The following is a 13,390-nucleotide window of genomic DNA, read 5'->3' as shown; positions in this document are numbered from 1 at the left end:
GGGGGTGGGGGGGGGTGATTGGACTAAGAATATTAATTGTTAAATAATGTTAAGTTAGACCTCTAGTGCAATTTACTGATAATATATAGGGAAAATTATATATAATAGTAAACTAATAATCTAAAATAAATGGAGTAGTTAGGGTTTAATTTAATTGTGCTACATAGTAAACGTTTGCAAAAAATTGCCAGGCGCCTCTCTCCCAAATATCTCGCTCGCCACTCTCCTTCAATCACTTGCTTGCTTCCTCACTTTTTATACAAACACAAGTGTATAAAAATTGTTTCTAATTGTATAAAGCAGAGAAAATCATATAAATACATATATTTTTGTTCCCCTCTTCCAGATCTCGCTCGCCACTCTCCCAAATCTCGCTCGCCACCCTCGCCTTTCTCACCTATACAAACAGAAGCGAAATGTATAAATTGCGTTTCTGTTTGTATATAGCGTGAGAAAATTGTATATACACATGCAAGTACATATATTTTCGTCCTATACACTTATAATTATACAATAAAAATACTCTCATGCCCAGTTTCTTTTGCCTTTCTCTCTTTCTCGTTTTATACAATTTTCAAATTGTATCTAATTTCTCTCTTTCTCGTTTTATACAATTCGATTCAATTGTATATTCCTTGTCAAGTCTCTTTTGTCTTTCTCTCTTTCTCATTTTATACAAATTCAAATTGTATATAATTGTTCTATACACTTATAATAATACAATTCGTTTTATACACTTTGTTTTTATACAGTTCTCTGCCCAAGTGTCTTTCTCTTTCTTGTTTTTTATACTTCGTTTTATACAATTTGCTTCAATTATATATGTATAGTGAATTATACAGTTTCTATATTTGCTATGGAGCGCAATTATGCAAACTTTGCTATAGCATACAAATATGAATTTTTTATTTTTCATATTGTTATATCAGACTTGATATAGTCCAATAACAACGAATTAATTACTCTGTTACTGTAGTTAACTTAATTTGATAGCGTTCAAATAATTTTTACACCTTCTATACATTAGAATATAACCACGTAAGAGTTTATGTAAAATGTCATTCCAATTTAACACATCAAGGTTATTAATATATTTTAATTGACTAAGACATTGTCATGATCAGGTAGCTTGAATACATGAATATTAACTCTGAAGTAAATTAAATGTAAAAATAAAAAATGGACAAAGTTAAAATGCATGGAACAAAATTATATTTATACGTTAATTGTTTACAAGAAAAACAAGTTAAAAAAAACGAACTAATATATACTCTATCTTTATAACTAAACAATTGGGTATGTATAATTTTTTATTCTTTTGGGGGGTGAATATTTTAATTACAATATGTGCATAGAAATATATACCCTGGTGAAAAAAAAGAAAACAAAAGAAGAGGAAAAACAATGCAAAATATTTTATAAGTCAGCCTCAACCTTATTTGTTGGACCAATACCAACTTGTAACCATTGTGAAGGATTACCAGAAGTAGTTAGGTCAATTAATTTTGCTAGCTTCAACTTACTATCTGCTTCATCATCCTCTTCTACATTGATTTGTGTTGCATTATCTTGACGGACATTGTTGTTGTTGTTGTTGTTCTTGTTCTTGAAGTTGTCATCCTCATTCTCTTCGCGGGGTTGATCACTATTGTTGTGGTTAACAACATCATCTTTTGTTTCTTTTTTTGTATGATCACTATTATTTGTACTAGTCCATGGATGCATGTGTATATCTGTGGAGACCTCAAAGGGATTGATTATTTTCCAAGGTTCTTGCTTTATTCTTGACATGTTTTGATCATTTGGTGGAATGTTAAGATCCAATGGATCTTGATTCTCCAATGTTGATCTTTCATTAATTTGCTTAAGGGGATTGTGAAAATGAAATTTTGGTGTGAAGATAGATGAATCTTGAGAGTTGGAAGTGATCCAATGACACCTTTTGTGGCCACCTAAAGCTTGTCCAGTTGAAAAAACTCTATGGCATATTGAACATTCATGTACTTTTGATTTTCTCTTTGAAGCTCCTGTTAATGAGGACCCTTGTTCAAGTTGGTAATTATAAGATGATGATTTTGAACCTTTAAAGTAATTATCTTGATCATGTGTATTATCATCTAATTGATCTTGTTTGGCTGCATAACATCCTTTAACCTTCTTGTGACTTGCCCTATGTCCACCTAGGGCTTGGTGAGAATTGAATAGTTTCTTGCATGCTTTACATTCAAATAATCCTTTGGGAACCCCTTTAGCCTTGTCCAAACTAGGTATGATGAAAAATTCACTTTTTCTATCATGTTCGAGATCTTTGTCTTGGTTCATGAGGCCCGAAGTACTAAGGTAGGTCATTATAGGGTTCCGCCTCTCCTCCTCTTTACTAGCGGAGGCACATGATTCTTCTGGCTCGATGGTTAATGGGTCCACCCTTGAATTAGCTAAATCTATAAGCCATTTTGCAAGAAGAAGATCTTCTTGTTCACTTGAATAAGTATTATTAGTATTATAAGATGAAGTAAAAGTTCCAACTTTAGTACTCCTCAAGGACCTTTTCCTTTTAGACCAACCATAACCTTTTCTTTCACCTATGTTATATTCCTCACCATCAGAACAAGGTGATGATACCAAGGAATGATCATCATAAGCATCATCAGAGCCACAATATTTACCATGTTCAAGAAAAGATTTCCATGACATAAATTCTTGTCCACAATTTTCACATACCCTAGTACTCTTTAACCTGTTAGGGTTTGCTCTTAATTGGTACATCCTCTTATTATCACCATGGTTTTCTTCCCAATCACTAGCTTCTTCTTCTTCATCATCATCATCATCCATATTTACTCTCTCATCTCCAATACCATGAGCTCTCATATGTCCACCTAGAGCTCTCCCACACATGAAACCCTTCTTGCAAACTCTACAATAATGCTTAAAACTTGGCTTTTGTTCTTCATCAACACAAGCCATGACTATAACCCAAAAAAAAAAAAAAAGACCTTAACACTAGTTAATTTAGTCAACTATGTGTAAGAAATTAAAAGACAATATAAAGAAGAAAAGTGAGAGTGAGTTATTATGAGGATAATTAATATGGATAAAGAAAACAAGAAAAGTTGCATGGGTTGTTGTTCTTGTTATTATTATTAGTAGAAATTGTTGTGGGCTTGTAAGGTGAAAAGAAAGTAATTCCTATTTTTTAGTTAGAGCCAATGGTTTAATTTGTTTGTGTGAGGAGAGGAAAATAGGAGTTCGAGTGGGAGTGAGGGAGTAAAGGTGACAAGTGGAAGGAAGGGGAAAAGGCCCTTTTTTTTTAAATAAAAAAAAATCTTTTTAGCTCAAGAAAATTGAAAGATTTTTCTATACACTTTATTGTAGGGACCTAAAATTATCCATCAATTCCGTATTAGTTGTCATATTTCGCTTATCAAGTGCTAAGTTAACTAATCTTCAGAGTTATATTGAAACTTGTCATGATTAATCAAAAATTAATTTGATTAATCTTCAGAGCAAAATTGAATTCATCCGTCCCATATTAGTTATTATGTTTCATTTATCGAGAGTTAATTTAACTAATCTTTAAAGTTAAATTAAATTAAATTAATATTTTAGTTACAATTCAAATATTCAAAAACCATATAAAAAAAAAAGAAAATACATATTGCAATTTTCTTATATCAATATTATTAAAAAGAAATCTCAAAATATTGAAAATTTAAATGGTTTGACTCTACTACTAGTACCACTAATATCCTCAATCGTTCTCCTTGTATCTCGGTTGGTTCTATTTATTTTTAAAAAATTAAAATAAATAATAAATTTCCACACAAATAAATGATATTGAGACTATGATTTTTATTTTTGAAAGTTAAATTATATACACTGACAAAGTAAATCTTATGTCACTTAATGTAATCTATGTATTGTGCACTATTGATGTAATTAATTTTCGGAAAAAATAATAATTAGTAAGATGAAATACATAAAGATATAAGCCATGCATCAAGCGGGTAACCCAAGGCCCAATTGGAAAGAAATAGTTTTGGGCCTCAGAAGCACAACATTGCATTCTTCCCTCATATGCCCCCCAATTATAAGATAGAACTTTAATTTGAATTTTAACATTTTCATTTTTCAGATGGCTAACTTTCAAAATCCTAACTTGTAATATTTGGCTTGATTTTATTATGGAAAAATTACATAAATTGATACATTTTAATAAATAATTACTGATTTTAGCGATACTTTTCATTTATTACCATTTATAGCAATTTTTTAATTTTTTTTCTTTTTTCTGTCTCACTCTTTCTATCTTCTTTTCTATGTTTCGTTTCCTTTTTTTTTTCTTTCTTCTTTTCTATGTTTCGCTTCTTTTTTTTTTCTTTCTTTCTCTTTTCTCTGTCTCTCTCCCTCTATTTTTTTTCCCTCCCTTTCTTTCTTTCATTCTTCCTACTTTCTTTCTGTTGTCCTTTCTTTCTGTTGTCCTTTCTTTCTTGTTTTTTTGTTGTTGCTTTGTCTCCTTTTACTTTTGTTCTTTTTTCCTTTTTCCGTATAATAATTAATTATTTTAGACTCTATAAAACTTATATCAATAGTTAATTAGAGAAGTAATATAACTGTAACAAATTAAGAGGCATAAAAACCTGCAAAATGAATTAAATTTAAATTAAAAATATATTACAAACATATTAAAGTTGAATTATTAGAAGAGAACTAGTATAATCGTAACAAATGAAGAGACATAAAAACTGCAAAATGAATTAAATTTAAAATTAAAAATGTATTACAAACATATTAAAGTTGAATTATTAGAAAAGAACTAGTATTATCGTAACAAATGAAGAGACATAAGAAAATGCAAAATGAATTAAACTTGAATTAAAAATGTATTACAAATATATATTTAAGTTGAATTATTAGAAGAGAATTAAATATGAATGCAGAATGTGGAAAACAAAATAACATTCTTTGATCTGCACGTAACTTGAATAAAACTTGTATCAATAATGAATTAAACAAGTAACCAATTGTAACAAATCAATCAATTAATTGCAAAATGCATTAAATTTGTATTTTAAAAATGTATTACACAAATATTAAAGTCGAGGTAGAAGAGAAAATTAAGCATGAATAAAAAAATGTAACAAATGAAATATTAGACAATGATTTATAGAGTGAATTAAACATGTACCAAAAATGAATTAAACAAGTATTCAATAGGAACAAATAAATAACAATGCAAAATGAATTAAATTTGTATTAAAATTGTGTTACACGGTGTTAACTTTGAATAAGAAGAGAGAATTAAAAATGAATGAAAAACGTAGCTAATGACTGACAAGACAATGATCTGTAGAGTGAATTAAACTTGTATCAATAATGAATTAATCAAGTATCCAATAATAACAAATAAATAAAAAAAATGTGAAATGAATTAAATTTACATTAAAATTGTATTACACAGTATTTAAAGTTAAATTAGAAAAGAGAATTAAGAATGAATGGAAAATGTAACTAATGAAAAAACATGACAATGATCTATAAACTGATAAGTTATATCAGTAATGAATTAAACAAGTATCCAATAGTAACAAATAAATCAAAAGAACTTCAAAATGAATTTAATCTGCATTAAAATTGTATCATCTAATTCAACTTTAATACATTTGCAAGACAATTTCATGTTATATTTAATTCATTACAATCTAACATTTCTCCTACAATCAATTATAAACTTGACTAAACGCTCTTAAAATTAAGATATGAACTCCAAACGACATTTTCAATTATTTGTAGAATTACCTATTTAAACTTATCACAAATTCGTAAAATGCAAATAATGAATTCAAAATTTGAAGCTTTATAATGACTATCAATGGTGAAATCTTACTTCTGTAATTTTAATGATTTGAAATTTCTACTTTGAAATGTGATTTTATACAATTTTACGATTTTTTTGTTCCTCTTTTCATCTTTTTTTTTTTAGTATAAAAATAGTGACATGCACATAATGAAATATGAAAAATTGATTTGTTAATTAAATAAAAATCAAAAGAAGAAGAAGAATTTTTTTAAAAAAGAAAAGAAAAGAAAATAAGAATACGAAAATAATAATGATAGAGAGAGAAAGATAAGAAGAAGATCTTTAAAAAGAAAAGAAAAAGATTAAGAGGCAAAAGGACCGAGAAAGGAAGCGACAGTATTTTTTTTTTATTTCAAAAAAATGTTATATTTAATTATAAAAATTATATTGACATAAATGGTAAATATTTTTTAAATATAGCATATTTATGTGATTTACCCTTAAAACATTCATTTCATACAAATTGAAGTAATTCAATAGAGCCTCCTTAAATTGTTAGATTATTGTTTCTTATGAAAATCTCTGCGTCTTAATAAGTGATAACAAGAAGGAAAAAGAAAGTACGGTACGCAAAAATAATCTAAAGTCTATTAAATTCCTAAAAGGAGAACATTCAAGATCATATTTTGTGACAAGTCACTAATACAAACTTTAAAATAATTTTTATTTTTCTCGTTCATCAATATTATTAATCTAACTTGAATGTAGATTTATTTTATCGAGTTTACATTCACTAATTAAAAATTGACATTAGACCGGTAAGTGCGTCCAGGTTGCCATCCTACTGGAATAACATTAGTAGCAGTAAGTTTCTTGTTAGACCCAGTTGTAAGCCTAATTGAATAAGGTGCTGCCGGATTAATATTACTGCTCCATGTTGCACCAAATACATGATTCGCTCTTATCGCTTGATTTGACCTTGCTGGTAAAAATTCGACTAAACTAAGATCACCGTCTCCATTTTGAAACTCAACATTTACTGATAAGAAATTCGGGTTTGAACCTTGATCCACCTTGAACGCGATTTTCCAGTTCTGGTAATGACATGGCACCCTGTGATACATTATAACATTATTATGAATTTTATCAAGATGATAAATGTTTTTTTAGTACGTACGTACCTTTGGTAAGAAATTGGGATATTTCCTATATTACGTAACGCGTTAGCTTGACCAGGTTTGGCTAAAGCACCCATTGCGGTTCCACTTAAATCAAAATGAATAGAGCCTGAACAGCCAGGGCATTCATCTGTAATCGTTACAGTTACTGGTCTTCCTGTGCAAGGGGCTAGTTTGCATAAAACCTAAAATTTCACAATGTACACGTTATTATTGTCGAAAAATTTAACTTATATATACTGATCGTGTAAATTAACATAAGTGTATACTATATGTATATGGACCTGGTAGCAAGCTCCACAGCCCAAGCCTTTCTTGAAAAGTGGCCCATTTCCAGCAGAAATAAAGGAATTAAAAGGGGGTTTTGATACAGCATCTGTATATCCACAAGCTCCTCCTTCTAATAACATGACAAATGAAATAAAATAAAATCAATAATTAAATAATGTTATGCTTTTGTCAATATACAAAAATTAAAAGTAATCACAATTTTAAATTATTAAAACAAACCAATGTTATACAATGTAATCAACTAATTAACTAAAGAAAACAATGTGATGAATTAGTGCAAAACATTTTACTAGAAGAGTAGCATAATTAATTAATTTAATTAATTACCAGATCCTGCTCCAGTTGGAGGGCCATAAAATGTTGCTACTGCAGGTTGAAAACTGGATATAGAAGCATTGAGTGACTTAACATGTGCATAAGTGCAATATTGAAGCAAACATAGAGCTAAAAAGGGTAAAATGATAACATTATAACCCATGCTTGATTCTTAATTACTAGAAAGAATTATAATTTACTGTCCTTAATCTCTTTTACTAATTTTTGCTTGGAGAAACACTATGGTATCGATGCTCTTTTTATAGTGGATAAAAATATATCTCTTACCAAAAAATTAAGGAAAATGATATCCAAAAGATTTTAGTGATCCTCCATTTTTTATAATACAATTATATTGTATTATACTATAGCTAATTACCAAAAAATTTTTAGCTCTTGATCGATATTTAGTCAGTACTTAAAGAGATCTTCTATCAAATTACAATAGGCAGAAGATCTTTGCAAAAAAATAGGTTAGTTCATTAAGGGAGGATAACTTCTTACTTATTTCATATGATCAATTTGTTATATCTTTCACTTGCCGTTAATATTTGATAATCTTTGCCTATTAACTTCATAAACTCAATTATAGCATAATGATTATATTACAAATATATGGCAGCATTAACTTATTATCAATTATAACATATAAAATGTTAACTCTATCTCAAATAGACGATCTAAAATATAAGAGAATCAATATTTCTATTATATAGAAGAGTGAAGTGGTAGGACGACCAAGAGTAAAAATGTAATTTTACGCCAATAAAAATCTATTAAGAAAGATAACAAAAAAATTAAATAGTTCTAAAAACATCTTAAGTTATTATTATTATTACCATTAACTTATTTTGTTATTATTTATTTTTCTTTTTATTTCTTTTGTGAGTTATTTTGATATTTATTTTATTATTACTCTATTTCACTATTACTTTAATTTAATTCTTAATATTTTTTCTATTTATTATGCTTATAAAATAAAGCCTACTTTTTATATAAAAATATCATGAATTAATTATTTCAGTATTTATTTTGGCTCTTATTAATATACTTGAAAATAAATTATTGTGATAAAATTAATAATATATATTAGATTGAAATTAAAGAAAAAGATGTTAAAAGTAACTTTACAAATAAAAATGAATATGATCATAAATTTGTATTAAAGATGACCAAGAATAAAAATGTAATTTCATTCTAACAAAAATCTATCAAGATTAAATAATTTTAGAAACATCTTTCTATATATGAAGTGAATGATGATAAAAGGTAAAAATGTAACTCATGCAAGCAAAAATATACCAAGAATAATAACGAGAAAATTAAATAGTTCTATAAACATCTTTAGGTATTATTATTAGTATTACCTCATTTTTGTTACTTCTTCATTTTTATGAGTTATTGTGATATTTATTTATTTATTATATGAAAGTTAATAAATAATGATTACTTTTAGCTCTTAATAATTATATATCAAGTATAATATTAGGTGAAACCAATCAAAATTAAAATTAAAATTTATATGTATATTAAATTTTGTGTATTAAAATATTTTTAAATTTTGTGATTTTTAATATGCTATATAAAAAAATTAAAATTCAGAAGTTATTTTCTTTTTTAAATGAAATAAAAATAAGTTCATATAAATAAAAAAGGAGGGAGTCATATATTAAATATGAAATATATATATATATATATATGCTATTATTGAAATGATCTTATAGAAATATAATGATTTGAAAACTTTAATTCTTCGTTTTAATTTCTAATTTGTTACATATTTGAAAATTACATTAAAAAAAATCTTAAAAACGCAATGTAACAATTTAAGATATTTTTAGAAAACATAGTTAAAAAACATAATGAAATTTAGTTAACTCCCTTATTTTTATCGAAACAAAAAAAGTGGCATATATTGTTTGAAAATAACGTAAGAACTGAAAAGTACTACGAATCACAGTAAAATGACAACTAAAAATATGTGAGAATCATATAAGAAATTTTGTTTACTTTCCTAAAATCACTTGTATCACATGAAATAAAAATATGGAGTAACATATATTATTCGAAAATAACATAAAAGGTACTCCATAAATTAACAATTTAAAATATTCTTTTAGAAAACACATAAAAGATTTAGTTCACCTTTTCAAATTTCATTTGTCTCGCATAAATTGGAAGGAGAAAAGCTAACATACATTGGGTTTGCGCTGGCGCAGGCACATAATATCTAGTTATTACTATATATATATATATATATATATATATATGTATGTATATATATATACACCATACATATACTATAAATATATATATAATAAACTTTCTTCTGTACAAAAAATACTTTCAATATATAATATTCCATAAATTTATAATAATAATAATAATAATAATAATAATTATATAGACTTTCTACAAATTACATTTATACCATAAGAATTAGAGATTGTAATTATCTTTTCTGGTTCTTTAAAACGGCTATATACTTCAAAATAAAATAAAAATTCTTTCGAAGTGATTTATCAGAGGCCCATTAGCTATTTGGGCCGTTAGACGATAAACCCGTCCATTCTGTCGGGTTACTAATGGGCCTGATGTATTGGTAAAAATTGGGTGGGCAAAGCCATTATTAGGATCTGGATCGGTATTGATTTTCAAAGTTTAGACTTCACTTGAAATATAATATTTCCATTGAGAAATCATCATTTTGTGAATTACGTAATGATAATTATTGTTCGTTCATTAATTATCTAATATTTTCTCACCCTAAATTCCACCATAGTAGCTAATTTTCGCTAAGCAAGAAAAGAAAACAAGGAGATTATTTTTTAATGTACTAGTGTAACATGTAATACGAGAATATGAGATAAGTTCAGATAATATTTTCAATATTAAAGGTAAAAATTGTCTAATTAAGTGATAGTTAAATTATGTGTGCAAAAGAGAATTGTCTAATCAAGCACTTGAGTACTTGCAAAAGAGAATAACTTCCGCCAATAACTATCGAATTTCTTCAAGCGATTTCTTATATTTTAAAGTAATCAAACATGAAAACATATTTTTCGAATATCATATCAAACACTAAAAAACTAAGCAACGATTAAATTATGTATGATTGCATAAACGTATTTGCATTAAAGAAAAATAACTTCCGGTCATATTCATCTAATTCCCCCATCTTGTGATTTTTTTTCAGATATAAGATAGCCAAACATAAAAATATATATTCGAATACCATATCAAACATCATAAAATTAAGTTTAATACATAAACTAAAAATAGGATAAACATACAATTGATATTTAGTACCACTCAGATATAAGGTAGTAAAATGGCGTGGTATTAATATTAAAAATACACAACAGCCATATTTTTCTACTTTATTCTTCTACTCACCTTAAACATTTTGACTTTGACAACACAACAAAGTCAACCAAATTGACTTGTACATAATATTTAAACATATACTTATATAGTTTAATATTATTAACCTAGACTTTAAAATTCACCACTGATCGATAAGTTTTTCCAGGCTGCCAACCTGCCGGAATAACGCCGTTAGCCACCACAGTCTGGCCGGATTCCCCGGTAAGTTTGAGCGAAAAAGGCGCTACTAAGGAGGAGCCAGAATCTAGCTTCCACACAGCACCCCATGACTGTTGCATGGGTTGCCATGACTCTGAATCCAATGCTTGTTTCAAATCAACACTGTTTAGGTCTCCGTCCCCGTCTTCGTACTCAACTAGAGCTGCGAAATAGTTGGAATTTGAACCTGAGTCTACGTGAAATGTCAATTTTACTCCGGGGTAGTTGCACTCCACTCTGTTACATGACATATAGCACGTTAAAAAAATCTATAAAGATGTATAATATAATGTCACTCGATTATTATCAAACGAATAGTAATTACCGTTTGTATTGGATTTGAATAACTCCAGCGTTACGTAATTGATCAGCTTGTCCAGAAATAGCCATAGCTCCAAAAGAAGTGCCACTTAAATCAAAATGTGCTGATTCTGATAGACAAGGTCCTCCAGGACACGAATCTGTTATTACAACTCTAACTGGTTTTCCTGAACATGCTTTATTTCCTGTGCACTTTACCTGATTTTAAATAAAAACAATTATCACTATTGTTATTATTATTATTATTATTACTCACATACCATCTTATTCTTCCGTTTCCGTTAATGATTGTATTATTTATTTAGGAGTAAAGCTATCGTACATTCCGTCCTCTCCAGACCTCGTGGAATTATAATAAATATGTCATTGGTGTACGTACTTTGTGTGTTGGGGAGAAAATGGAATAGGAAAAGTGTTTGCGAAATATTAAAGTTCTATGCACTAGCAACATATAACAAGCAATTTAATAAAAAATTGTCAGTATATATAAATTAAATTATCGCACCTGATAACAAGCACCACAACCTTTGCCTGATTTGAATAGAGAAGGGCCAGCAGCGGCTATTAGGGACGAAAATGGTGGTTGGTCCACGGCATTAGTATACCCACAAGCTCCACCTTTGGACAACAAAATAGAATTTAAGTTAATTATATACACTTACTATATAAAGAAATAATTTTATGTTGTTAATATATTTTAACCTATTGACTATTATATACAGACAGTTTCATGTCATTGTAGATTAGCTTAACAAGTTGGTGTAGAAAAATTATACACCAATTATTAGACATTTAAATGTTACTATAAATTATTTTATCATTTTTTTGAAGTTTAAAATAAAACTAGTTATTTTTTCCCCACTTTATTATTAGTAGGAACTGTTATTGAGCACTACATACAAACAACTAAACATATTAATTTTTTGGTGAAACACGACAGATAGTTTGAGACGAAGACAATAATTAACGAGTAAATTTTGGTGTGTACCATCACTTCCTGCACCACTAGGGCTACCATACCAAGTAGCTCCGGCTGGGGACCAGTCGGAATTTGATTGAACTTTTGATACATTGAAACGTTTTGGGTGGAAACAAGAGCAAGAAATGGTCAAAAGAGAAAAAGTTGTAAAATATGTGAAGACAATAAAAGGATTTAGAGCCATAAAAGTAGTACTCATTGTCAAGAATTGTAAAACAAAGCCTACTCAATTAAATTAAACAACTAGCACTATTAGCTTTATTTCTTGTGTTGGGATGAGTTGAATGGGTTAATAAAGGCCTCTATTTATAGATAAAGTTAGGATAGGAAGTATGTACTATTCAATTTTATAGTCTTTTTCGCTGAATACATCGACAAGTTTTCAAATTTGACAATAAATTTTATTTAAACATGATTTAACTCAAATTTTGAATAAGATTCCTAATGTACTCTTAAGATTTATTACGCAAGTATGTTATTCACGTAATTAAAATATATTAGCCCGTAAAACTTTAGGTTTGTTCATTTGTATATACTTTTCTTTATACTCTCAGTCTATTCTTAATTGTCATAGTTTTTTTTTTTTAAAGTAATTTTGACTAATATTTTATGATGTAATTTTTCTTTATTTTGATATACAAAAAAATTGTAATTTATAGTACTTTTTGTATAATTTTTGAATATCTAAATTTTTTGTTTAAATTATTAAATTAACTGTAGTCTAATTCTTTAAAAATTTATTAAATTGATTTTTAAAAAATATAACGTAAAAAATAAAAATAGATCAAGAAAGTAAATGTTAATTACTACTAAATCCTAATAGTTTATTTTATAGTACGATGTAACAGTATAATTCGAATTCCCACCAGTGCTAGTAAAAGGACTTGTGTCAGTTTTATATAATTTCTTCCTCAATTTCGT

At 27.7% G+C, this 13,390-nt stretch overlaps 3 protein-coding genes across 3 annotated transcripts; all 3 read right to left on the bottom strand.

Annotated features, from left to right (window-relative positions):
• Positions 1-1,234: 1,234 nt before the first annotated feature.
• Positions 1,235-3,064, bottom strand: LOC107025108 (zinc finger protein ZAT4-like). The gene has a single exon (XM_027914086.1). The coding sequence runs from the start codon at positions 2,965-2,967 to the stop codon at positions 1,417-1,419; it is 1,551 nt and encodes a 516-aa protein (XP_027769887.1). The 5' UTR covers positions 2,968-3,064; the 3' UTR covers positions 1,235-1,416.
• Positions 3,065-6,597: 3,533 nt separating this feature from the next.
• LOC107025099 (putative expansin-B14) lies at positions 6,598-7,747 on the bottom strand. Its single transcript, XM_015225960.1, has 4 exons — positions 7,597-7,747; positions 7,263-7,378; positions 6,982-7,163; positions 6,598-6,913 (listed from the first exon to the last, which is right to left on the bottom strand). Exons 1-4 carry the CDS (start codon positions 7,745-7,747, stop codon positions 6,598-6,600), a joined length of 765 nt encoding a protein of 254 aa, XP_015081446.1.
• A 3,116-nt stretch (positions 7,748-10,863) lies between these two features.
• LOC107028499 (expansin-B18-like) lies at positions 10,864-12,751 on the bottom strand. The gene is made up of 4 exons (XM_015229585.1): positions 12,479-12,751; positions 11,996-12,108; positions 11,495-11,688; positions 10,864-11,406 (listed from the first exon to the last, which is right to left on the bottom strand). Exons 1-4 carry the CDS (start codon positions 12,666-12,668, stop codon positions 11,076-11,078), a joined length of 828 nt encoding a protein of 275 aa, XP_015085071.1. The 5' UTR covers positions 12,669-12,751; the 3' UTR covers positions 10,864-11,075.
• Positions 12,752-13,390: the final 639 nt, after the last annotated feature.

The sequence above is a fragment of the Solanum pennellii genome, chromosome 1 (genome assembly GCF_001406875.1).
Source record: "Solanum pennellii chromosome 1, SPENNV200".
Lineage (NCBI taxonomy): Eukaryota > Viridiplantae > Streptophyta > Magnoliopsida > Solanales > Solanaceae > Solanum > Solanum pennellii.
The sequence above is the reverse complement of the archived record's forward strand: the minus strand, read 5'-3'. Positions and strand labels throughout refer to the sequence as shown.

Coding starts and splice junctions, on each gene's coding strand:
- LOC107028499 (XM_015229585.1), bottom strand. CDS start 12,668: ATGAGTACTACTTTTATGGCTCTAAATCCTTTTATTGTCTTCACATAT. Junction 12,109..12,478: donor TAGTGGTGCAGGAAGTGATG/GTACACACCAAA, acceptor TGTTGTCCAAAG/GTGGAGCTTGTGGGTATACT. Junction 11,689..11,995: donor GTTGTGGTGCTTGTTATCAG/GTGCGATAATTT, acceptor ATTTAAAATCAG/GTAAAGTGCACAGGAAATAA.
- LOC107025108 (XM_027914086.1), bottom strand. CDS start 2,967: ATGGCTTGTGTTGATGAAGAACAAAAGCCAAGTTTTAAGCATTATTGT.
- LOC107025099 (XM_015225960.1), bottom strand. CDS start 7,747: ATGGGTTATAATGTTATCATTTTACCCTTTTTAGCTCTATGTTTGCTT. Junction 7,379..7,596: donor TCCAACTGGAGCAGGATCTG/GTAATTAATTAA, acceptor TCATGTTATTAG/AAGGAGGAGCTTGTGGATAT. Junction 6,914..6,981: donor ATCCCAATTTCTTACCAAAG/GTACGTACGTAC, acceptor AATGTATCACAG/GGTGCCATGTCATTACCAGA.